At 35.8% G+C, this 25,930-nt stretch overlaps 1 protein-coding gene and 1 long non-coding RNA gene across 9 annotated transcripts in view; one reads left to right on the forward strand and one right to left on the reverse strand.

Moving 5' to 3' along the window:
* The window catches only part of LOC309646452, a 333,740-nt gene that overhangs the window by 118,678 nt on the left and 189,132 nt on the right, over positions 1 to 25,930 (reverse strand). The window lies entirely within an intron of this gene.
* The window catches only part of MTDH (metadherin), a 53,505-nt gene that overhangs the window by 10,916 nt on the left and 16,659 nt on the right, over positions 1 to 25,930 (forward strand). For 2 of the 8 annotated variants that reach the window (XR_014255334.1, XM_082432719.1), the window contains exons 2-8: positions 2,001 to 2,102; positions 15,351 to 15,435; positions 16,158 to 16,334; positions 17,733 to 17,798; positions 19,168 to 19,404; positions 21,949 to 22,038; positions 24,227 to 24,325. Coding sequence is in view for 7 of the 8 variants with exons in the window: in XM_082432719.1 (XP_082288845.1) it covers positions 2,001 to 2,102; positions 15,351 to 15,435; positions 16,158 to 16,334; positions 17,733 to 17,798; positions 19,168 to 19,404; positions 21,949 to 22,038; positions 24,227 to 24,325 (856 nt within the window). In the remaining variant the exon portion in view is untranslated. The remainder of the gene's footprint in view (positions 1 to 2,000; positions 2,103 to 15,350; positions 15,436 to 16,157; positions 16,335 to 17,732; positions 17,799 to 19,167; positions 19,405 to 21,948; positions 22,039 to 24,226; positions 24,326 to 25,930) is intronic. The other 6 variants (XM_082432722.1, XM_082432720.1, XM_082432721.1 and 3 more) reach the window with 6 other exon arrangements.

Consider the following 25,930-nt stretch of genomic DNA (forward strand, 5'->3'; position numbering starts at 1 on the left):
ATTGTTTCATCTTTCATTTGGGAGGCTCTATCAGCATTGTTTGCAGTTGTCTCAAAGGAATTGCATTGAACTTTTTAGCGGTTTTTAAGATAGTTTTTAACCACTTAATTTCACCTTTTTTTACAGCTAGTATATAAATTAAAATGACTCAATTTAGTCATTTACATGAGTAAAATGGAGGTATCATATAAGTGACTATGATAGCTTGCTGAAGGGATTAATTAGTTAAATGAAGTTTCACAGATGTGAGGCTTGTGAGCTGCCACAAGTGAAGAGAGGGAAACTGTGTGGACTTAAGAGCTGTAAGATTGGTCAGTTGGAGTAAAGCTTACATGGAAAGGTGAGGACGACCCCAGAAAATCAGAAAAAGTAAGTTTGACTAGTCTGAAATAAGAAATGGCATATGAGAATTGACAAGTAAGATGGTGATACTGGAAAGTAGGATTAAATAAAGTTGTATATTCCTGATGTGGATATGGCTGTAAGCCCAAATTCCTTTCTGGGGTTTCTGACCTTTCTCAATGCATTGTCTCCTCCACCCCTCCCCGCCCCCCCCCCCAATATACATAAACACAGAGAAATGAGAAGAGATAGCATTAAAGTGGCAAAACAGCCCAGAGGAAAGAAAACCAAACCGAGAGTGAGGACACCTGGTTTCAACATTAGCTGTCTGACTTTAACAAGTTGCTTAAGACTCAGCATATTAAATTTGAGTTAATTAGGAATTTAATCAGCTAAAAGACAGCTTTTGTTTGGATTTTTCTGCCATAAATCTTTGGGAAAACTGCAGATTGGGTTTTGGAATATTAATGGTTTCTCTTTCCAACTGCATATCCCTGAAATTTTGCACAAATGCAGGTAATGTCACATTAGAAAAACTTTGAACATTCATATTGTTTTCATGGCTATAGGTCTGCTGTAATAAGTAACCTGGTGGAAATCTGTTCTGCAAGAACTAGAAATAAAGCAATTTAAACTAGTATATTGATTTGCTAACTTACTGTGTCGAATATGAGAAGAATGGGCAAGTGAAAAGAAGTAGTAAGATCCAGAAAGAAGAGGTTAGAAATACAGATACCTGGGAGATACCTGGGCCCTTTTCTTCAGAGTTCTGTATATTTCTGGTGATGGGGCTCAGAAATGCTTCATTTAAAAAAAAAAAAAAACCCAAACTAGTGATTCTGATTAAAAGCCAGAATTGGTGTTCACAGACTTAATTCTACTCATGAATACCTCTAAGTGCTATCATTTTATTTTGGGGATGTTAGGAAAACTGAGGTAGCCTTTTTAAACTGTGGCAGCGGGTTAGTAAAGCTTCTTAATCCTAGAATAGTAGAGCTATTAGATTGTAGGATTACAGGGGACATTAGCGATGATCTAATACAGAGACCAACAAACTGTGGTCCATGGACCAAATCTGGCCCTCCACCTGTGTTTGTAAAGTTTTTTGGAACACAGACATACTCATTCCTTTATGTATCGTCTGTGGCTGCTTTTGTGCTACAGTAGCAGAGTTTTGTAGTTGGGACAGAGACTCCATAGCTCACAAAGCCTAAAATATTTTCTATCTGGCCCTTTACCAAAAAAGTTTGTGGACTTTTGAATAGATCAGACCTATCATTTTTATAGACGTAGAAACAAGACTCAAAGATAATGAGTGAAATACTCTGAGATTACACAGCCAATTGATGGTCAGAATGCAAATACAATTTAGTTCTTTTTCCTGCTTCCATTCCACTGTTTTTTTGTTGGAGGTACTGATGCCTGGGTGAAATCAGAAAATAAATTTGTGGTACAGTTTTGCTTATAAGTTCATTCTTTATTATATTACAAGATGTAGTTCCTAGGGACAATAGTCTTAGATAACACAGCTGTACAAAAGTCTTTAATTTGGGTCGGGGGTAGAATTTGATTGTTGTATATTCTGTGTCCTGAGTACAAATCTTTGATTTGCTCTGCCAAGCAGTTTGATAACAGAATCCGTTATTGTTGCTGTGCAGCCAAACGGACGGACCATCGAAGTGGCTGAGGAAGAGGTCGTCCGAACTCCTCGGAATGCAGCAGCTAAGCAGCCATTAGAGACACACAAGAAAAATGAAAAGGTCAGTTGGGAGCATGTGAAATTATATGCAAGGCTCTTAATAAAGAGAGTGACATATAAAATGTTACATGTACACCCCCATTTAAGGAAAACTAAAAATCTGAATTTATCATAGCGGATGGATGGGTGGTGGAGGTTTAAGTAAGTTGGTTTTGTTTGTTTGTGTTTTAAGGAGGGATGTATCACCAAGTATTTTAAACATTGCCGTGACATTATTAAGTTTTCATTTTGCCAGAGACAATTTATTCATGACTTGAACATCTTTTATATGAGTAAGGTTCCAGATATGTAACATACCTCTTACTGGAAAACAAAATTGTGATACCTTTGTTAATAGTGCACTTTTGGCATGAAAAGCTTGGCAAAATTGTTCTATGGTATTAAGTGTTAATATAGATTTCTATTGTGAGAGCGACATAATCATCTACTTATTAGATACAATTTGAATTTGTTTAACAAAGGAAAATATTCTGTACTCAGGTCATTATTAAAAGGTTTGGATGTGCACTCTTAAGTTTTCAAATAAGACAATCTATTATACCCCGTTAATGGTACATTCCTGGGATTTTATTCATTTTCCAGTTGCCAGTGTTAGAACCAACGCGTTTTTATTTTACTTACTTTAGTTTGTAAGTAGGCAAAATGTACAAGACTCTGTTAACAGTGGTACCTCCTGCTGTGGGCGAGAGACTTTTTATTTAATTCTTTTTGGTACATTAAAAACTGCAACCTCTCCCCCCCGCCCCCTTTTTTTTTTAACCCTTGCATGCATGACTCCTTTTCAGGGAAAACGAACAAAAAAACAACCACAGGTAGGTAAGTGGTTTCTAGGAACCAAGGTGCCACAACTCCAGCCCCGTAGCGTAGTGGTGTGAAGTGCTTGGTACAGTTTCTTAATGCTCATAATTTCAAAATACCACTGAAGAACTGGTGAGATCAATTCTGCCCTGTAACCCGGTGAAATTGGTCTAGGGCCAAGACAGCTGCAGGTAGGATGGCTTAAAATGAAGGATGGTTGTGGGAAAGAATTAAATATATGTCCGACTTTGCCTTTGGCAGAAAAATAAATAGTAAATTACTTTTATTAACAAATAAGCATACAATTTAGGGATTGTGAATTTACACTGTGAATAGTTTATATGCATAATGTAGATGTATACTTCTCCCATCTAGTGTTTCCTTGTTCCTGGGCTTTCTCTTTACTAGTGAGCATTTTATACTTAACTCCTGCTTCCACTCCCTGAATTATCCTGAAAAATCTGTAGTTGGAATAATTAATCAACTACCATTCATCTCTGATTGATTAATTATATATAGATTGTATGTATCGGGACGTGAAACCATAGTTTAAAGTTTTAAATCATTCTGAAATCTCTTATGTTAGAAAGTAATTATAATGGTTGACATTTGTTAAGTATCTATAACATGGCAGGCACTGTGCAAGGTGAGGTATGTGTATATATCGTACATATTTACTTCGTACATAATTACTTATTTAATTATAAGTAAATATATTTACTTATAATATAGTAGGGACAACTTATTGAGCACTTACTGGGTGTACTTTTAAGACTTTATAGAATATTTATACATGTTACTTTAATTATCCTCGCAAGAATGCTGAGGAGGTGGTATCATACCTATCTTACAAATAAGAAACCTGAGGCTTAAGTTACCTAAGCTTTTAAAAGTACAGTCAGTTCTAACCTAGACCCATCACTCCAAAGTCTGTACTTTTCACTGCTCTGTATTATTTCTAATCCTTTCAAAAACTCTTCCAGGCAAATAGTATTAGTCCCATTTACAAATAAGGGCTCTGAAGCATAGAGGGATTGTGTGATTTCTCTAATTTCATACGTAGTTTCTGAACTGGGATTTGAACCCAGCTCATTCTGATGCCAAAGCCCATGTGCTGTTTAATCACTTGACAGAACCACCTCCTTTCAGTTGCCATTGCTTTTTTAGTGCAAGGCTTCTACCTTTGGTTTGTCGCCTATTTGATTTGACTTTTTGCATAATAATAAATGCTACCATTCATGCTTAATGTTTCTTTTCGCAATCCTACATCTTGAATTTATGCTTTTTAACTTGGTTCAGTCCAGGTGACTCTCATTTCAGTTAACTTTTTATGCTATTGTGCTGTGTGCTGTTGTGTGTTTTAAATATGTGGGGTTTTTTTTAAGACTTCTTACTGTCTTTTTTCGTAAATAAACATCTTAGGTCTACTTATGCACCTTAATATGTATTATTATGTATTTGTTTTCCTCTCAGAGCCACGTTAGTCACTTTAAGAAACACAGTTTGCCCGTAAAGCAGTTGCACTCTATGCAGTGATATTGAATACCTTGTCCTGTCACTTGAGTAAGCCTTATAGATAAAACTGTCTAAAAACCGTATATGACAAGAGCTATAGCTATTGGGTCTGTAAAGCAAGTTAAGCTACCAGGTCCATTTGGATGTGAAGGTTGATGCTTCACTGATGCTGGTCTCTAGTAGAGTGTACACTGGATCATTAGCCAGGCTGAATGCATTGTGCTATTCGATGATGAAGAGAATAAGGAGAAATGTAAGACGTACTTACCCTCAGAGAGATTACAGTCTAGTTAAGGAAAGGCAAGCATAAGAGAAGATACCAGGTAACATACGGCCTTGAGTGCCAGGTATTCAGAGAAGTAAGATTATCCTATTTGGGTAGCCAGAAAAGATTGACTTAATTGGACTCTTGAGGATGGGGATGGTATTTCAGTGAGTAGAAGTGGGGAGGCCAATTTTGGCAGGGGAGAGAAACAAATGAACACAGTCAGTCATTGTTCAGCTGAAACAAAACAACATATTCAGACTCAAGGGAAAGCCCTAGACAGGTTTGACTGGTCAGGGTGGGGTGGGGTATGATAAAAACTGAGATATGCTCAGCTGGCAGCAACATTTATGATTAACAAATCAGCATTGCATCTGTGATTGTAAAGGTCTGAATTCAGATAGAAGTGTAAAGATGGTTAGTAAGAAAAATAGCAAAAGCAAAAATGTATAAAATTTGGTCACTATCAGGTTGTTGCGGACAAAGTCAGTGGTGTCCTACTGAAGTATTCATTATAAATATTAACAAGTTCTTACATTTTGGTGATGCTACACAGAGTACAAAATATTTTCACATCCCTTAATCCTAATGCACAGGGAGGAGGGTATTATCATTTTTTTTATACAGCTTATTGAAAAGAGTTTAATGAATTGTCCAGGATCACATAACTAGTAAGTAATGCTCTCTCAATTTCTTTGAGGTAGCAGTTCTCAAAGTGTGGTCCGTGGACCCCTGTGAAGGGGTTCCAGGGACCTTTTTGTTGGGTCCCAGAAGACAAAAGTGTTTTCAGAATAATTAAGACATTGTTTGTCTTTTCCACTGTGTTAATATTTGCATTAATGGTGCAAAAGCAGTAGTGAGTAAAACTACTGACTCCGTAGTACAAATAAAGGCAGTGACACCAAGCTACTTGTAGTTGAATTCTTTACTGCAATCCACTTACAGTTGGAAAAATAAAAAGGAAAAAATAAAAATAAAAAAGCTAATTCCACTTAAGAGTATCCTTGACGAATCTGAAAAAATGATCATTATTCATTTGATTAAATATTGACTTCTGAATACATGCCGTTTAATATTCTGTATGATGAAATGGGAAGTATGCATAAAGTATGCTCTGTACTGAAAAACAGTGGTTGCCTTGAGGAAAAACACCTGTGCAGTTGAGTTGCAAGCTGGACTAGCCACTTATTTCTTGTTACTCCATTTTTACTTGAGAGAACAACTGAGAGGCCATGGTTATTTAGAGTTGGGTATTTGTAGACATTTTCTCAAAAATAATCAAGACAGTTCAAGGAAAACAACTGATAGTGCTGTTACAAATGATAAAATGATTTGTTGCCAAGTGAAAATTAGAAATTTGGAAAATTTGTGTCTACCACCATGAGCTTGACAACATCCCAGTACTTAATGAATTGCTGATGAGATCAGCAGTGATGTTAACAAATGTGTTGGTTTTTTAAAATATTGTATATAATGGATTGGGGTTTTTGTTTGTTTGTTTGTTTTTATCTATTTGGTTGCGCCAGGTCTTAGTTGCAGCACGCGGGCTCCTTAGTTGCAGCTCACAGACTCCTTAGTGGCAGCTCGCCGGCTCCTTAGTTGTGGCATGCGAAATCTTAGGTGGGGCATGCATGTGGGATCTAGTTGCCTGACCAGGGATCGAACCCGGGCCCCCTGCATTGGGAGTGCGCAGTCTTAACCACTGGGAGACCACCAGAGAAGTCCCCAGACTGTTTTTTGTTTTTTTGTTTTTTATAAATTTTATTTATTTATGTATATATGTATGTATGTATGTATGTATGTATTGGCCGCGTTGGGTCTTCCTTGCTGCGTTCAGGCTTTCTCTAGTTGTGGCGAGCAGGGGCTACTCTTCGTTGTGGTGCGCAGGCTTCTCATTGAGGTGACTTCTTTTGTTGCGGAGCATGCGCTCTAGGCGCGCAGGCTTCAGTAGTTGTGGCACGCGGGCTCAGTAGTTGTCGCTTGTGGGCTCTAGAGCGCAGGCTCAGTAGTTGTGGCACACGGGCTTAGTTGCTCCACGGCATGTGGGATCTTCCCGGACCAGGGCTCGAACCCATGTCTCCTGCATTGGCAGGCGGATTCTTAACCACTGCGCCATCAGGGAAGCCCCCCAGAATGTTTTTTAACCTTTTGGAAGATGTATGTAACTCAGTGAATCAATATTTTCCAAACGCTCAATGCTTGCATGTTACAAAAGTAGACAAGTATAAAAGATTCATTTAAGGTGCAAGGTAGACCAATGGATTTTAATGTAGTAAAGTATAGAAAGCTCATTGATGTAGTTTCAGATTCCACATTGCAACAATTTTTAAGAAACTACCACTTGACAAGTTTTGATGTAATATTTTTTCCTTCCTCTACCTAAAATCCTTCATGATTTCCCGTTGTTATTACTCGACAGTCTTGAACATAATCCATTGGCACTGTGGCTCAAGTCTCTTTTCTTACCTCTTACCTTCTCTAAGCTCCAGACACTTTGGTTTTCTTTCTTTAACTTTCTATTTTTTTAATTTATTTATTTTATTATTTTTGGCTGCGTTGGGTCTTTTCCCGCGGGCTTTCTCTAGTTGCGGCGAGTGGGGGCTACTCTCCATTGCGGTGCGCGGGCTTCTCATTGCGGTGGCTTCTCTTGTTGCGGAGCACAGGCTCTAGGCACGCAGGCTTCAGTAGTTGTGGCACATGGGCTCACTAGTTGTGGCTCGCAGGCTGAGTAGTTGTGGTGCACAGGCTTAGTTGTTCGGCGGCATGTGGGATCTTCCCGGACCAGGGCTCGAACCTGTGTCCCCTGCATTGGCAGGCGGATTCTTAACTGCTGTGCCACCAGGGAAGTCCCCTGGTTTTCTTTCTTTTTTGTTAAACAGCTTTATTTTGAGATATACCATAGAACTTACTTGTTTCAAGTGTACAGTTTTGGTGTGTTTACGGAGTTGTACAGCTATTACCACAGTCTAATTTTTAAACATGTTCCTCTTCCCAAGAAGAAATCTTGTGCCTGTTAGCAGTTGCTCCCCGATTTTCCCTCTCCTCCACTTGGCAACTGCTAATCTTTCATGTACTATCAAGAATATCACAATTATCTGAAAAAAACTATTGAAAAAGTCCTCCCTTTTCCAATTACATATCCACATGTATGTGTAGCCATATTTTCTTCATATGCTTCAATCAAATAATATATCACAGCAAATTAATGCAAAAGCAGATACGCAAGTCCAGGTTTTTCTAATGGAGCCAGACATAAAAGATATCTGCACAATGTAAAACATGACATGCTTCTCACTAAAATGTTTGTTTTGGAAAATATAGTTCTTTATATAGGTATAATTATATAATTAGCTTATTATTACTTTGAGATAAATTAATACATAGCTAAATAATTTCTTAGTTTAAATTTACAGTATGGTAGATATCAACAGATAGAACCCACACAAAGGCTCTTTGATATCCTCAATACTTTTTTTAAAAATATGTTTATTTATTTATGGCTGCGTCAGGTCTTAGTTGCGGCACTCAGGATCTTTCGTTACGGCGTGTGGGCTCTTTTCATTGCAGCGCACAGGCTTCTCTCTAGCTGTGGCATGCAGGCTCTCTAGTTGTGGCATGCGGGCTCCAGAGCACATGGGCTCTGTAGTTTGTGGCACGTGGGCTCTCCAGTTGTGGCTCCCGGGCTCAGTAGTTGTGGTGTGCAGGCTTAGCTCTTCTGCAGCATGTGGGATCTTAGTTCCCCGACCAGGGATCGAACCTGCGTCCCCTGCATTGGAAGGCGGATTCTTAACCGCTGGACCACCAGGGAAGTCCCCTCAGTATCTTTTAAGAGTAGAAAAGAGTATCGTATGACCAAGAAGTTTGAGTGATTAGTGTTTAGAAGACCAAAGACAAAATTATTCTGAGGCAGCATAGATTTTATACAGGCATAAACTCTAGCAGTTAGCAAAATAGAGAAAACCCTGCATGCTCAGGGAGCTTACATACATTTGTTTTATGTTCCATAATACATCTTAGAAACTGTAGTTTCAAACTAGGGATTGGCAAGCCATGACCTGCTGGCCGTATCAGGTTCTCTGCCTATTGTTGAAAGTTTTATTGGAACACAGACACACTTATTCATTTGTTTATTGACTGTGGCTGCTTTTGCAATACAACAGCAAAGTTGAGAGGCCTTATAGTTTACAAAGCCTAAAATATTTAGTATCTGGTCCCTTTTTTTGCTGAACCCCTGTTTTAAACTCCTGATACAGTCTTTTGGGTTCATTAAAATGTTTCATTATCTGGAGTGCTTTAATATCATCTGATTCTCTAGGTCTTGGACTCTTGACTCTCCAGGTTCCCTTGTGCCGCAGTCTATAGCTTTGTGATTTCTTGGGTTTCACCCAAGGAATTAGTTTTCAGGAACTTCTTTAAGGTAAACCAAGTGGTTTTTTTAATAAAAGTGGTAATATCTTACCAGAGAAGCCTCATTTCTGCCCGTAGACTTTTCTGTCTAAACGCCTAATGAATAGTGGAACTGAGACCAGAACTAGGACATCTGCCTTAACCCATCGTTTTTCCACGATACTATGGTTGTATCAGGCAGGAAGTGGCAAGAGGGGGTCAAAAGTGAAATGGTGAATTTGTATTTTATAATGCTATGATCGAAGTGAGAATGAAAGTGGAATCTCCAAGTGGAATTAGTTTAGGCTATTGGAAATGTGAGAACCAAATCTGGGAAAGAGTTCAGGGCTAGATAAAAGAAGTTCTTAAGAAATGTTTCTTGTAAATTTTTTAAGATTATGAGTTGATAACCATGCTGCTTATGCAGTGTTCCATAACTTACGAGCTCACACCAAACATATTTAAATAATTTAATGGCTTGGATGGTGAATCAAGTATACAAATGTAATAGCTCAAAGATTTTATTTGGGGGGACAATGAGAGTTGGGAAGACAGGGCTATATGTAATGCAGTCTAATTTTAGGCTCTTTCAATGATTAACGAAATATTAATGGAATACCTTCTATGTGCAGGATATACTATTCTAAACACAAGGAATATAATGGTTGATAAAACAGGATAAAATGGTTGATGAAAGAGTCACTATTCTCATGAAGTTTAGTGGGGAAAACAACTAAAAACAAGCAAGTATAGTCTCTAAGGTCAGGTGGTGTTAAATGCTGTGAAAGAAAATAACTAACCAGGGTGAGGAGAAAGAGGTAAAGTGCTAATTGTGGGCACTTCCTTGCACCTGCATCTCTACTCCTTCCTTCCATTCAAAAAAAATGTATCAGAATAGTGGTGAGTGGAGAGATGCTGAGTCTAGTTTAAATCATACCTCCTCCCCAAAATGGGGGAAATCAATTGCAAGCCTGTCTACTTTTAAAAAGGTTTGTGATACTTTTCATAATTAATCTCATCCTGATATTGTGTCACAAAGTTACTAAGATTAAGAACTGCTAGTTCAGACAGAGTAGAGAAATGGAATTCGTATGCCTCTTGGGCCATTCATCCTTTGCCATTTAACCATGCCCAACTCATCTGTATGTTTGAGACAAGTGAGAAAAATAAATAGTGCCAAAATGTGGAGCAGTATAAAATTAGGGACTTGCCACATTTAGGCAGGAGGTGGATGAAATTGATCCTAAAGCAATGGTTTTCAGACTTTTCAAGTGGCAATTGCTAAAACTTTTCAAAATAAATTTCACTAACAGCTTTTAATTTTGTCAAGTACACTTTTATTTTTGTTTATTTTTTTGGCTGCGCCTCCTGGCATGTGGGATCTTAGTTCCCTGACCAGGGATCGAACCCGCACCCCCTGCAGTGGAAGCGTGGAGTCTTAACCACTGGACTGCCAGGGAAATCCCATCAAGTACATTTTTTTTTAATTTGTTAATTTTTTTTGCTGATTTTTTTAAAATTAATTTTTATTGGAGTATAGTGCTTTGCAATGTTGTGTTAGATTCTGCTGTACAACAAAGTGAATCCGTTACACGTACATGTATATGTATGTGTATACGTGTATGTGTACGTATACGTGTACGCATCCATTCTTTTTTAGGTTTCCTTCCCATTTAGGTCACCAGAGATCACTGAGTAGGGTTCCCTGTGCTAAACAGTAGCTTCTCGTTAGTTATCTATTTTATACAATAGTAGTGTGTATATGTGAATCCCAGTCTCCCAGTTTGTCCCACCCCCACTCCCCCTTGGTAACTGTAAGTTTGTTCTCTACATCTGTGACTATTTCTGCTTTACCAATAAGTTCATCTGTACCATTTTTCTAGATTCCACATATAAGCGATATTATACAAGTACATTTTTAAAACCACTGTCACCATTGCAAAAAAGGAAAGGAATTTTGACACAATGGAAGAAGAACAAAAATCTTGGAAAAAAGTTTTTGCCATGAGTTAATGAAAAACCTTATACACCAGCCACTAGTCAGCAGACCAGAGCACTCTAGTATCCATTTCTAACCTTTAGAAAATACTCAGCATTCCTCTTTTTCATGCTCTGTTTACTTTATCACTCCTGACATTACCAGCAGAGACTTTAGATGATTACAGAGCTGTAAGTATTAGAGAGGTCAGTTCCCCCAAATTTTAAGGACTAGTACTTTCCAGATTAGAGAATTAATAAATTGAATAAGGATTACATTCAGAACCTGGCAACTTACCTTGTGTGTAAATGGCTAATTGCAAAATAAAGTATCATTTAACTAAAAATTTGTACAGTATTCCTCTTCTGATAGTTTTGTTGCAATGCAAATATTAGATTATACTCCCTAAGTTAATCTTTTAAGCATTAATTGGACACTGTTCTGCTTTTCTTTATACTTTGCAGTTCTTTAAAATAGCAGTATCTGTTAAGAGAGCAGTTAGCCATTTGAATAGATCTGCTTTTGCTGTCAAGGTATACCTTTTGCCACTCTAATAAATGATAGCACTTATTTGGGTATTGTCTAATATTAGGGAGTGTTCATTTATGTTAAGATTAAAAGATGAGCTTAATTATAGAAGTTATTTTTGTGTGTTTTCTTTGATAACCAGTTCATATTTTTTTTATATTTAAGTTCTGTGAATTTGAGAGCAAATTATTCATAGTCTTAGAACTACTTTAGCATGTGCTTTAAAGACGGTACTCTCCAAATTGGAATACATAAGAAGATCCATTGGGATGAAGGAAGAAAATATTAGGCTTTCTATTTATACTGTTTTTTAATCAAAATATTAAGCTTTACTCATGTTTTATATATAGTCATTGGCATCCTTATTTAGGATGTTAAAAGGTATTAATTAATTAATTGGGGAGAGGAAAATGACAGAGATAAAGCAAATGGGGTGGAACTTGAGCTGGGTTAAGAAAAAATAATGCACATCATTTTAGGCATTGGACATCAGTAGAGGGAGGGGATACATGGTAAAGGGTACAAAGAAAGTCACCCTAAGCACCCAGGCTACCGTACTTTATTTTGAAAGAAAATTCATGGTCAGTATGGTTTGGGCAAAGACAAGAATATTTAGAGATGACAGTCATGTTGGAACCAAATGATTATATATGTGAATAAAAGAACATACGGTTGAGATTAATTTGTGGAAGACCTGTATCATATGAGGAAGTTATATTAGACTTTATAGATGGTAGAAAATGGTAGGGATTTTTTAAATGGGAATGTAAATTAATTGGACTGGTATAGATATGTTGGGAGATGAACAATGGGAGGGAAGCCCTTGAAGTTAAGAATTTCTCCTAATGTCTCATTTACATGTCTGTTTCTCCTGTTAGATTAGTATAGAACACTTTCCATAAGTAGAAAGTTTTATTTAGTTCTATATACTGAGCTCCTAAAACAATGTCTGACACATAGAAGGTATTTAATAAATCTTGATTGTATGAAGACCATTCAAGAGAGGCTAGTTTAATAGTCCACCCAGCTCCATGGTGAAGCCTGACAACAATGGGGGGGGGGAAGAACTATGGGTAACAGGAAGGCAGAACTTACGTTCTCAGTTTTCCTTCAACTGTTAGCTGTAATGGAGCTGATCAGAAGTAAGACATTCACCTCAGTAGGATGGCTGGGTCAATTAGTAGTGTGTATACATATTTACTTTAAAGCTTTTTAATAGTATATTATGTTACTAAGTCTCATCTGAGTGAGAGGTTACTTTTAAAGTGAGGTTACTTTTAAAGGTAATAGTATAAAATCAAACAAGATGGAAGCCTAAATCAAGATAATTTCCCTTACTTTTCTGCAGAGTTTATTCTAATGACAAATCATAGTATATTTCAGTGTGAATGTAATTCCTGTCCTTTTTCCATAGCTTCCCTCTTTTAAAAATAAGCTGATTTATGCATGCGGCTTTGTAGTCAGCAGTCTGCTTTCACATCTTATTTAATCCTTAAAAGAACCTTACGTGAAGTTAGTAGGAGTTTTTGTCCCATATGACAGTTGGGGAAAAGGGTTTAGAGTGATTCAACCCTAAATCACATAGCTAATACATGATTGAATTTATATTTGGCATTATATGTCGAGAGTCAGAAAGGAAAGTATTTGTGAGGCAAGGCTCTGGAGTCAGAACTGGCTTTTAGTCTTGGTTTCAACACTTAACACTATATCTTAGGCAATTTATATAATCTCTTTATGGCCTCAGGTTTCCTTATCTGTAAGGCGGGGGTACTTACTTTAGTTAGTTTCTGTAGCTGTGCACTATCCAATATAGTAGCTGTTTGCCACATGTGGCTATTTAACATTCTTTTTTGTACTGTCTTATTAATAGTTTTTAATATTGATTACATTTTGAAATGATAGTATTTTGGATGTGTTGGGTGAAATATAAAAATTAATGTTACATATTTTAACTTTTTAATATCTGCTAGAAAAATTTTAATTACATACGTGGCTTGCATTATATTTCTGTTGGACAGTACTACTCTAGACCAGGGGTTGGCAAACTCTGACCCCCAAATTCAGCCAGATTCCTATTTTTAGAAATGCAGTTTTACTGGAACACAGTCACACCCATTTAATTATATATGGTATATGGCTACTTTCATGCTACAGCAGCAGAATTATTTGGTTGCTACATATAGAACCATACGGCCTGCAAAGCCTAAAATATTTACTGTTTTATCCTTTATAGAAAAAGTTTGCTGGGAATTCCCTGGCGGTTCAGTGGTTAGGACTCTGTGCTTTCACTGCCGAGGACGTGGGTTCAATCCCTGGTTGGGGAACTAAGATCCCACAGGCCACACGGCCAAAAAAAAGAAAGAAAGAAAGAAAAAGGTTGCTGACCCTTGCTCTAGATTGTAACTGATAGATGCTCAGTGTGTTACATCTTTACTTAAGAGTGGATATGAGAGACAGAAAGTAGATTAGTGGTGGGTGCCGGTGGGGAAAAGGTAGTAGGGAGTGACTGCTAATGGGTCCCAGGTTTCTTTTTAGGGATGATGAAAATGTTTTGGAGTTAGATACCAGTGATAGTTGTGCAGCTTTGAAGATACTGAAAACCGCTGAACTACACTGAAAAAGATATCTCAATTTTTTTTAAGTGGATATGAGCCTGGTTTGGTAGAGGTAATAAACCAGTACCTTAAACATGATACATGTTAATGATAATGAGAACATGCAAGGAAACAGATGCAAATCAACTATGGGGAACGTAAGAAAACATTTTAATAGTTTTTATGTATTCCCATGCCACTTGAGAATATTTGCAAGTAGTTTCTTGATAAGAAGCAATTAGCTGTCATTTATTGCTTACTCAAACTGTCAGTTACTGCTTACCCTATTTCTTTTTAGTTGTAAACTTAACTTTAAGATAGTGCACAATAATACATACATAGCCGATCTTGGTAAATAGTTAAATGAGTGAATACAAAGTATAAATAAAATCTATATTTTTAAATATTAGTTCTCTTCTGGAAACATCTAAATATAGAAATCATGGCTTTATGAAGTTTTTAGCAAACTTTTGAGAGGAGAAAATGTTAGCAGAAGGGAATTGGAAAGCCATTCCAAAAATGTCCATATCTTGTACATGTGTAGGTGTTTTTTCTTTAATGAATTACTATACATCTACCATATACAAATCTTAGGTATTTTCACACTGCTTGGAAACTGACAAAATATTGTCTGTTTTGTACAGTTGACTCATTAATTTGTCATGCGAAGAGTATGCCAACAATCTGCTTTACGAAATCAAAAAACCAATAATCAGTACATCATTTTCCTTCTGACCACTAGCAATAGGTTTTCGTTTTATTGCTCTGAAAACATCATGTTATAGTGCCTTATTTATGATGTAAGTTAGGATAGCATGATGTCTAAGGGCACAGACTTTGGAGCCAGTTAGACCTATTTCCTAATTTATTAACTTAATGCAACCCAGACAGCCTATTTAATATTTAACATCTCTAAGTCTTTGTTTCCTAATCTCTAAAATGGGAATAATACCTTTCTAGTGAGCTTGTTTTAAGGAATAAAGAATTGAATGTAACGTACTTATATAGTAACCACTGAATAAATGGTAACCTCATACTATTATTGCCATTTAATATGTTAAGTTTTTTAATCAAACATTAAATTTTTTTGGTTGTCAGCATCATACATTTCATTATGTATTTTACTGACTCCTACCTTTTCAAAAACATAATGAAATATTAAGTAACATTCTATTTTACTTTCAGTCAAAGAAAAATAAGAAGAAATCAAAGTCAGATGCTAAAGCAGTGCAAAACAGTTCACGCCATGATGGAAAGGAAGTTGATGAAGGTACTTGAGCAAGTGAAAGGACTGTAGAAAAATTTTTAATCCTTTTTTACCAAGGTGCATTATATAAAAGCTGCATTTGTTTCGCTTAATCTTTTATCTAGCTCTTCTTTTTAATAACTATAGATTTTAATGTACACATCTGTGACATTGTTAGGAGACACTTTTTTTCCCTAAATTATTTAAGGATCTAACAATGCTTTCCTTGAAGAGAACTGCCTTGAAATTTAAGGTCTAGCTCAGTATCTTGAGCAGTTTAAAAGCCATTCATTTTGTCTTTGTTTCCTAGAAACGTGGTTTGGTTTTTTTCCCATTGTTCTTAAATATACCATCCCTAGAAGGCTGGGTACGAAATTCTTAAGTAAGCCACTTATTGTCCTCACCTAATAAACCCATTTATTAGTAAGTATATATAACACTCCCCTACTAGTACTATCCAGCAAGATAAAAAAATATGCAAGATAACTTACATCAATTTTTTCTAAACCAGTAGATGACAGATCTGATAAAAATTACCAGAATAAATAATGGCAGTTAGCTGTCTAAAACAGCGAGATTCGAATAAATTCATAGGATAAATTAGTATAATCAGCACTCTTGGTTTTTAGTTTAATATCTAAATTTATTATGATACTTCAGATGCCCCACCATGTTTTCCCCCCAAAACTACAACTTTTTTGTCTTCCCCTTACTGAATAACGTTTTTTTTTCTGGGGCTATGTCAGGAGCCTGGGAAACTAAAATTAGTCACAGAGAGAAACGACAGCAGCGTAAACGTGATAAGGTGCAGTCTGATTCTGGTTCATTGGATTCAACTATCCCTGGGATAGAAAATACCATCACGGTTACCACCGAGCAAGTTACAACTGCATCATTTCCTGTTGGTTCCAAGAAGAATAAAGGTATATTAGTGGAACATAAGAGTGATACATCAAATCCAACTCCTTTTAATCAGATGTACAAAATATCATTACGTCAAAATCTGGCTATTTCGAACTGCTTACATCATTGTGCTGATATACCCTTCTTCGTGAGAGCACTGTGGACCACGTATTGGTTTACCTGATACCAGCAGTGTTACTTGTTACATACTTCCTAATGAATGGCCTATTAAATTAAATTGCCTTTCTGCTTTGTCACATGAGAAAATGATTGCTGCTTTTTTCTCATGTGTATTGCTTTGCCCCAACTCCCTAACATCTCCATTTCTTATAGTGGACATTCATTAAATGAAATGACTTGTCACCATTCTTTTCATTCCAAGATGAAACAAGCATGTTCTGGATAATGCAGGTTCTATCTGCATTTCTTATCACCCCAACTTTTTGAGAATGCTATAGGTGTTTGATAAAGCTAGACTGGAACTGTAAACATTATTGAGCTAATGTTCTTCCCAAGTATTTCAAATGTTCAGACTATCCAATACTGATGGCTTCTTGGTAGTTCTTACATTGCCATCATTTTTACCCTGGAGACATCAGTCTACAGAGTGATGCTGTTCATCTTGCTTCAGGCATTGACTTTTTTTCCTTCACCTTTTCATTAATTGCTAGCACCTCCCACTTGTCTCCAAACCTCTGTCTTAGCCTTGGTGTCTTTTACTTTTTTGCTTGATGACGTGGTGGAATTTATTGCTGTGGTACAGCAGTGACTTCTGCTTATCCATTTTCACTGTCACATATTAGCCATGCTGTAGTGTTTCTGTTGGTGACTCTTTTTCACTGTCTTGTGCATGCCTTCCTTGCTAGCAGAATGCTATGTCATGCTGGGTTTTTGATACATTGTGATCATTATGCTTTTCAGTGTCATAGAAATAGTATCTTTGTTATAACATATAGTCTTACCGCTTGCCATATTTCCTAAGTCCTGCTCCAAATATTGGCAAAATTCTTCTAAGTTGATGTGTTTGCTTCCAGGAGTGTTGAAAAGGCACCTAGCTGGTATTGCTGAGAGGTGGCAAAGTTGAATCCAATTACAGAGCCCAGTTCTCCAATTCCTACTTTAAAGAATCTTGATAACCATTGTAGAACAGGAGACTCTATATATACTTGGGCAGTTTTCCAGGTCCTTTTTTGGCATTGTAGTTGACTAAGAATATGATAACTAGAGAACTCTGTTCCTTAAGAACATGTGAAATATGTTGTGAGTAAAAAGTGACTCTTTTCTAGTGTAAGACTTTAGTACTTAAAGGAACAATTTATTATAAATAATTAGTAAAAATTAATTTATATGTTACTCCTAACTTAATGTGCATAGTGGCCTATTTAGTATTAAATAAATTTTATTTCTATTTCAACCAGGTGATTCTCATCTAAATGTTCAAGTTAGCAACTTTAAGTCTGGAAAAGGAGATTCTACACTTCAGGGTGAGAGAAATTACATGTAACTTAAATTGAAGGCCCATCAAGATAGAAACTTATATGATGTATGTCTCTTTCCTCACATGAATGACACAGAAAGAAAAAAAAGGCTTAGAAATGATTTTAATTACTAAAGTAACATAATCACAGTTCAGAGATTTTGGAAAATAGATAAACAGAGAAATCACTCCCACTTCTAACAGTCTTTGGTATATTCTGGTTGTTTCTCCCTCTCCCCTATATGTAGAAACATTCTTTTAGTTAATAGTTTATATGCAATTTTGATTCTTGCTTGCATTGTTTAAGCTAATAGAGAAAAAGATTTTTTTTTTCTGGACTTGGGTTTGATATAGGCATATATGGGATAAAAGACTTTACCCCTGAAATTAAATAAGAAGGCTTAATACCTATAATCTTCTAAACTGCTTCCTGAACAGTATCAAATATTTCATAATAAATGGACTATAGTATAGAGTTATACAGTACTTCACAAACAGAAAATATATTTTATTTACTAGTTTATGATAAAGATTGAATTAAGTAGAGAATGATATACCTTACCTAAAAACTAAAGTGTAGTAAAACGTAAATTCACAAATGAAGAAGCACCTTCTCGTTTCAGGCTTGTTCTTAACACTGTCAGCTTCCTTCATTCTCATGGTTCTCAATCCTGGCTGCACGTTACAGCCATCCGGGAAGCTTAGAAAACCACACACGTATATAAAAAGGAACATGTACTTACTTACACACACCTATGTGTACTTGTGTATGTGTGTGTATATATACACAACACAGATACATACATACACATGTGTACATATACCTGCATATAAATGTATACACGCAAACATACTGATGCCTGGACTCTGTCCCTGGAGATTCTGATTTTGATTGGTTTGGGCTGAGGCGCCAGTGTCTACTTTCAAGAAATTTTTCATTTGATTTTAATGTGCAGCCAGGTTTTAGAATCACTGCCTTATACATTTTATATATATATATATATATATAGGTATATATATATATATAAATATTTAAGGAAAGAGCATGTAACTAAGGAGAAGTCTTTATGTTCTTAGTGGGTGAGTATACCAGAATATGTGTTTTCTTCTTTGTACTTTTGAGCAAGTCAGTCTGCTTTTGAAAACATTATTAGTATATATATTAAGTTCAAACCTACTCGTAGTTTTTAAATTAACAGTCATCCATGGTGGTCATGTCACTTTTTAAATTCTTCATTTTATCTTTAAAGCTTGAGCTATTTAGAGGATAAATAAAAATATAAATATAAATCAAGCAATTATAGAAACTTGAAAATATCCCAGTTTTAACAAGGAGTCATGTATCCATTTTTAATCTTTATTTTCTTTTCTTTAAGTTTCTTCAGGATTGAATGAAAACCTCACTGTAAATGGAGGAGGCTGGAATGAAAAGTCTGTAAAACTCTCCTCACAGATCAGTGCAGGTGAGGAGAAGTGGAACTCTGTTTCACCTGCTTCTGCAGGCAAGAGGAAAACCGAACCATCTGCTTGGGGTCAAGACAGTGGAGATGCTAATGCAAATGGAAAAGACTGGGGAAGGAGTTGGAGTGACCGATCAATATTTTCTGGCATTGGTAAGAACTGTTAGAAAATTTTAAGTTTGTTTAAAATGCCTATCTGGTACATTTAAAATTTTCCAAGAATGAAAAACAGATCCATTAGTAGAAAAATTAGTCATGCTATACAGAAAGAATATAGATTAGCTCATCTCAGGTCCTTCACATGGAGCAAAATGGGAACTAAATAAGTGAATAATAGCATTTATTATTTACTCTTTATTTAATTCTTTCACTTGCTTTTATCACATTTGATTATCAGTTTAGCTAACTGATATAATTGTGTATTTTTAGCGATGTAATAAGAGTAATGTGTGAGCAGACTTTTTGATTAATTTCAACAGTTCTACTATTGAGTTTAAATAAAAATAGTAAATGGAGGTACAGTTTATAGCATCAATGTGGTGTCTGTACTATTTTACAGTCTACAAAATGCCTGTTTGTAATTAATTTTTCCCCTGGATTCTAAAGATAAAGACTAGTAGTGAGAAGCTTATTTCTGTTGAGAGCCATCGAGTTAAAAGCAACTTAATTTCAGGTGTGTTTGTGTGTGCATGTGTTATAGAAAAGAAATCCATATTTAATATGGAAAACTGCAAAAAGAGAAGGAAAAACCCACTGTTATCACATTACCCAGTGACAACCACTGTTTTTTACATTTCCTTATGGTCCTTTTTTTTTCCTGTGTACAATTCTGTGGGTTTCATTTTGGTTTTTTTACACAATCCCAATCATACATGCATTTTTGTGTTCCTCCTCCCTCACTTAATATTGTGCCTCAAACATTTTCTTTACTTTCTGTAAGTATTTTATTTAATGACCATGTGATACATTGTGTAAGCATAGCATAAACTATTTCACTATTCCCGTATTGTCAGAGAAGTAACTTCTTTTTTTAAAGAAATGTAAATGACGTTGCATTGAATATATTTGTTTGGGGGTTATTTCTTTAGGATAGATTCTTGGAAGTGATATTATTGGATTAAAGGAAATATGAATGTTTACAGTGCTCTACGACATGTTGTCAAAGTATTTTCTAGGAGAGTTCTAATTTATCCTGTCAGCATCAGTATGAGTGCCATTTATCATATGCTTACCAAGGTTGAGTATTCTTATTTTTTTAATCTTTTCTAATTTGATAAGGAAAACATACATAAATTGTTTTGGTTAACTTTTTTAAATCACTAATGAGGTTGAGTGTTTTTCACAACTTTCTTGATCATTTCTGTTTCTTTTGTAAATTGTCTATTCATGTTCTTTGCCCATTTGTGTAATGGCCTCTGTTTTTTTGTGCTTTAAGTTGTAATTCCTTGTGCATTAAACATATAATCTTTTCTGTTGTGCTTGTTGCAGATATGTTTTGCTTGGGGTATTTTAGTTTGGGGGAGCAATAGACATTACAGAGTTTTTAGTGTTTAAGTAGAAATAACTGTTTCTTCGCATGTTACTTGCTTTTCCCATCACTTTTAAGCTTAGAAAAACTCATGTTGACTAACATCCCTAAGAAGCAGACTCTATATCATTTGCTAATATTGTTCTTCAGCTTGTTCTCCCCTCTTCCCCTGCAATGTCCAAAAATTGTGTAGAAATATCAAAATTTGTTTGGAAGAAGAGACAATCCCTAAATTCCTAGCCTCGTTTTCAGCAGTAATAAAAGCATAAATTTCTATGCTATAAAGCATCCTTTCACACTTAATAAAAGAAATGGTCAAATTTTATCAAGTAATCTTAAGAACCATGACCTTTTGAGATATTTGCAATAAACCTATGTAGCATTTTCATAATTAGTACATAAATTAGTTGGTAGTACTTGCTTAATGTTGCTGTAGACAAACTTAAAGCAGCAGATTAGAGTTCCTGCCTAGATGGATTAGGACCTTTATTGAAATTGAAAGGGAACTATATTAAATGCGGTTTGCAGTGAGTTACTGAGAAGAGACAGATGTGACTTGTCTCATGGATGTATATATGTTCCTTAAAATACTCATACGTAAGTAGGCAATTGCTTTAAAATGTTGAGAAGATATCATGGTGTAGTGGAATGAGCTTGTTCCTACTTCAGACAGACCTATTTGGTATGAATCCCTATTTTTCCACATATAAACTTTTAGGATATTAGGCTAGTTATTTAACCTATGTGAATCCCATATTCAAGCACTTGTAAGGATTGGCTATAATGAGTGTGAAGTACCAAGTTTCAGTGCCTGATCCAAACTGGTAGCTTACTTGTGGTAGATGATCCGGTAGCTTGCTATAGTAGAGAAAGAACATGGGCTTGGAAAGTAGGTTTAAGTTCCAGTCATGGCTCGGGTGTTTTCTGTCAGCAGGTCACTTAACTGCTCTGACACTTTGCCTAGCAGGGCTGCCCTAAGGATTAGAAGTAGTTGGTGTAAAGAGCCCAGTACATAATAGACGTTCAATAAATGGTAGCTATTGCCATATTAGGTGGTTCTGATTTCTAAGGGTATCTTTAAATATTATTATCATAGTTATAAATCTGTACGTATCTTTCAAGTTTCATTGCAAATTGAAGGTTCCAAGTGACGTTCTTTATTTTAACAGCTGCTTGGTCTAGTGTGGATAGGGGAATGAATACCTCTGAACAGAATTCTGCTTCTTTTGCATCTCTCACACTTAACTCTGCTGTTTCTGGTATGTGAAAACAGTCTTTCATTTAGTTAACAAAAAAAATTTGTTTAATTTTAGCACTTGCTATTTGAAAAAATAATCAGAGTCAAGTACTGCTATCCACATAAATTATAGATATACAGTATAAAGTAGCAGAGGCCTTAATAAAGAAAGACCTAAATTCTTACCTGCAGGTGGCTTAGTTCCTTTCTGTGGTGGAGATCGGAAGATTCTGTGGCCTAACTTAACTGAAAGTGTGTTGGCACACAGACAAATGCAAATAGAAGGCCTTCCCTTCAAGGTCATGACACTCTTCTGTTACTAGTTTACCCCTACCATAAATTCTACTTGCAGTTTGGCATTTTATTTCTATCTGCCCTTATTCATCATGAGTTTATAGCCTTCGGGTTATGTGGACCCTCTGAGTATCTGTTGAGTTAGAAAATTCATTATTACTACTAAACTACTATAATTCAGCATTACTTACATGGATATGCCTCTTATTAATAATATAGACGCTATATATACTTAACAAATACTACGTAAACATGGGACACATTTAGTTTTGTAATGTTTGGTTCACGTTGGAATTCATGGACCCAGTACTAATCTTGTAGTTCCACAGTGTCTGGAGTCACCTAGTCTAGAATAGAGGTCAGCAAACTTTTTCTGTAAAGGGCCCAATAGCAAATATTTTAGGCTTTGTGGGCCATACTGTCTTCTGTTGCAACTACTTAATTCTGCCATTGTAGCAGGAAAGCAGCTAGAGGCAATACATAAACCAAATGAGTGTGTCTGGTTCTGAAATATTGTTCTTTGGATTTTTTTTTTCAACCATTTAAAAATACAAAAACTGTTCTCGGTCCATGGGCCATATAAAGAAGGGATGGTTAGATTTGGCCTATGAGTTGTAGTTTGCCAGCTCTTGGTCTCATAGGCTACATTTTAGTTCCAGAGGTACAAGTTAATTTATTCCTTCATTTGGTGACTTTGTACAACACAGATGCTATTCTATTCATATATTCAGAGAAAGCTGCTAAAGAAATAGCAACAGTGTTACTGTAGTCTTTCTAAGCAGCTAATGTGCTATTTATATATGAATTTTATAGGGTTACTCCATTTGTCAAAATTTATATTTAAAATATATAACTGTTTTGAGTATATTTCAAGCACATTAGTGGAAGGCTAGTAAGATCATCTATAACTAAGTGAAAATTTGTAAGTGAGTAAGGACTTTTGTGAGGGGAAGTGTCTTTTATACTAACAGGTATTCTTCTTAACCCTTTCTTTATCAGTGGCTCTGAATGCAAAGTGAATATCACAGTCACCTAAGAAGGACTCCAAAACATGTGCAAATTCTGATTCAGAAGGTCTGGGGTATATAAATACCTGAGGGAAAACCACTGCTTTACATTTCTATTCTAAAACGAATTTATGGCTATAGAGCCAAGGATTTTTGACCTGGCATCCTTTAATTTATATGCCCCAAAAACTATATGCAAAATTTTGTGTAAGTCCTGGACAGTAGTCCAACCACAGCTTTCATCGTATTGCTAAAGGACTGTGTGACCCCACTCACCCCATCTATTCCCCACCTCCCAAAAAAGTAAAAACGGAAAACATTTAGAAGATAATATTCTCTTGTTTTTAAGTGCACTTGAACTTACCTTGGTCTCTAAACCACCAGCACAACTGTCTTATTCTCTTTGGCTTCTTTCTGCCTCACCTCTCTAGATAGTCATCTATTTCTTTTATTTTTTCTTAGGCAGAAGGTTCTAGCAAGCTCAGACATTTTCTAGTTGTGTCCTTCAGGGTTCTAAGGATATAGGCATACCCTGAAATTTCCAGTATTTCTTTTATGCTGTATTATTTTTCATGAAGAAGAAAAATAAAACAACTTTCTTTGACTTCTTGAAATTTGTAGATACCCGGTTTGAAGTATATATTATAAAAGACAAAATCTAATGGATTGGTCCTAGGGAAAAAATATATTTCTGATCAGTGAATTCAATCCAGTGATTATCGTGCTTAAACTAAAATTACCCTCAATTCTGCTTTTCTTTATCTTAACTCTTTTTCTAATGTCTGCAGTTTTCCTTTTAGGAGAAATAAAAAATAATTAAAGTCTTCGTGTGCAAAGTATAGAACTATTGTTATGAAACATCAGTAGAAAATTCCATTTTTAATTTTATTGCATTCGTTTTCATTTAAGGGTCTACTGCTGAGCCAGTTTCTCAGTCTACCACTTCTGATTATCAGTGGGATGTTAGCCGTAATCAACCCTATATCGATGATGAATGGTCTGGGTTAAGTATGTCCTTTTAAAAATTATCAGTTTGTTTTTGTTTTTGTTTTCAGAATTTTCTTTCTAGCACCCTAATTCATGCTTTATGTTTTCATTTTAATCCTAATTTTTCACCTTTTAGGTCATAGTAATATAGTTTAATACCAAATGTGTACTACTTGTAAACTGACTATTGAATACCTGTAGAATTAAAACTAAATTCACTTTTCATGATTGAGGCAATATTTAAACATGAAGTTTTCTTATAATTGCTCTGTAGTTTGTCTAGTTTTTAAATTGTTTTAAATGAATGTTCTATTTCTTTTCCTAGTTTTAATATAATAGAGTAAATAGAATATACGGGAATGGCTTTGAATTCATGAGGTATGCACGTTTTTATATTGGTAGAAAACCATTTTCTTAGTCTAATTTCCAGTAGAAGCATAGGAAAGTTAAAGGCAAGAGTCACAAAAAAAGAGGAAGGGAAAAAGAAGAATATGGTTTTCATGTTCAGAAAGTTCATACCATCTTCATTTAAAAAAAAAAAAAAGACAGATTTTTTTTTTTTTTTTTCCCCACAACCTTAAATCTTAGAATTTAAAACCCTCTGGAAACAGGAACTCTCATTGACTTTCCTTATCCTCAGTACCTAGTGCAGTGTTTTATACACAGGTGTTCAATAGTCATAATGATAATAAAAGCAAACACCTGACTGTGCCAGGCACTGATCTAGATGGTTTAAGTCTTATGCATATTATTAGCTTGTTTAGTACAATTCTGTGAGGTAGGTATTATTTTTTTTCCCACACTTTCCAGTTGAAGAAACTGAGGTAAAGAAAAATTATCTAATCTTCCCCAGCCACACAGTTAAGTGGAGGAGCTGGTATCAAACTTTGGTAGTCTGGCCCCCGGAGTTCATGTTCTTAACCACTGCATGGTACAGCCTCGATGATGATTGTAATCATGAAGGTATGCTTGCAACACAATCCAAAGATTAGTCTTAGACTAGTCTCTGTTAGATTAGTTGAAGCACAGTTGAGGGAGGTGAGGTTGGAAAGGTATATTAGGAAGGACCATATTGTGAAGAGCCTTGAATTGCTGGCTAAGTATTAGGGAGCCAAGGGTCAGAGTACTAGTTCAGAAGGTAGATCCCAGTTCTCGTCCTGACTTTAAAGCGTAGTACCTCATATGTCTTGGACTTTGTCACTTATCTTGGAATCTAGATTAATTGACCTGTAAAACAGAGCAAATAATCTTTCCTATCTACTTCCATAGAGTGTTGTGAGGTTTTAATGAGGGAATGAACATGAAAGCTCTTGGAAAATTATAAAGTATCAGATAAATACAAAGTATTACAAGGATGTGAAAGCACTGTTTTGTGGGGGGCGGGGTAGGAAACAGTCTGTACTTCCGGAAGAATGATCTGCTATGTGCAAAATAGAATTGAGGAGTGATTATAAGAAAATAGCACTGAGGTGTCTTGGGCAGCTGTGGGTTGAAGCTGAGGGAAATGGAGCAAACAGGGCTCTAGGCTTCCCTGCTTGGAAAGAATAGCTCTACTTTTATCTTTTTATTCTTGTGATAATGAAAAACACAATTGGCTGATAAATAAGAGACTGAAATAAACATATC

The sequence above is a fragment of the Balaenoptera physalus genome (genome assembly GCF_965194825.1).
Source record: "Balaenoptera physalus genome assembly, chromosome: 17".
Taxonomy (NCBI): domain Eukaryota; kingdom Metazoa; phylum Chordata; class Mammalia; order Artiodactyla; family Balaenopteridae; genus Balaenoptera; species Balaenoptera physalus.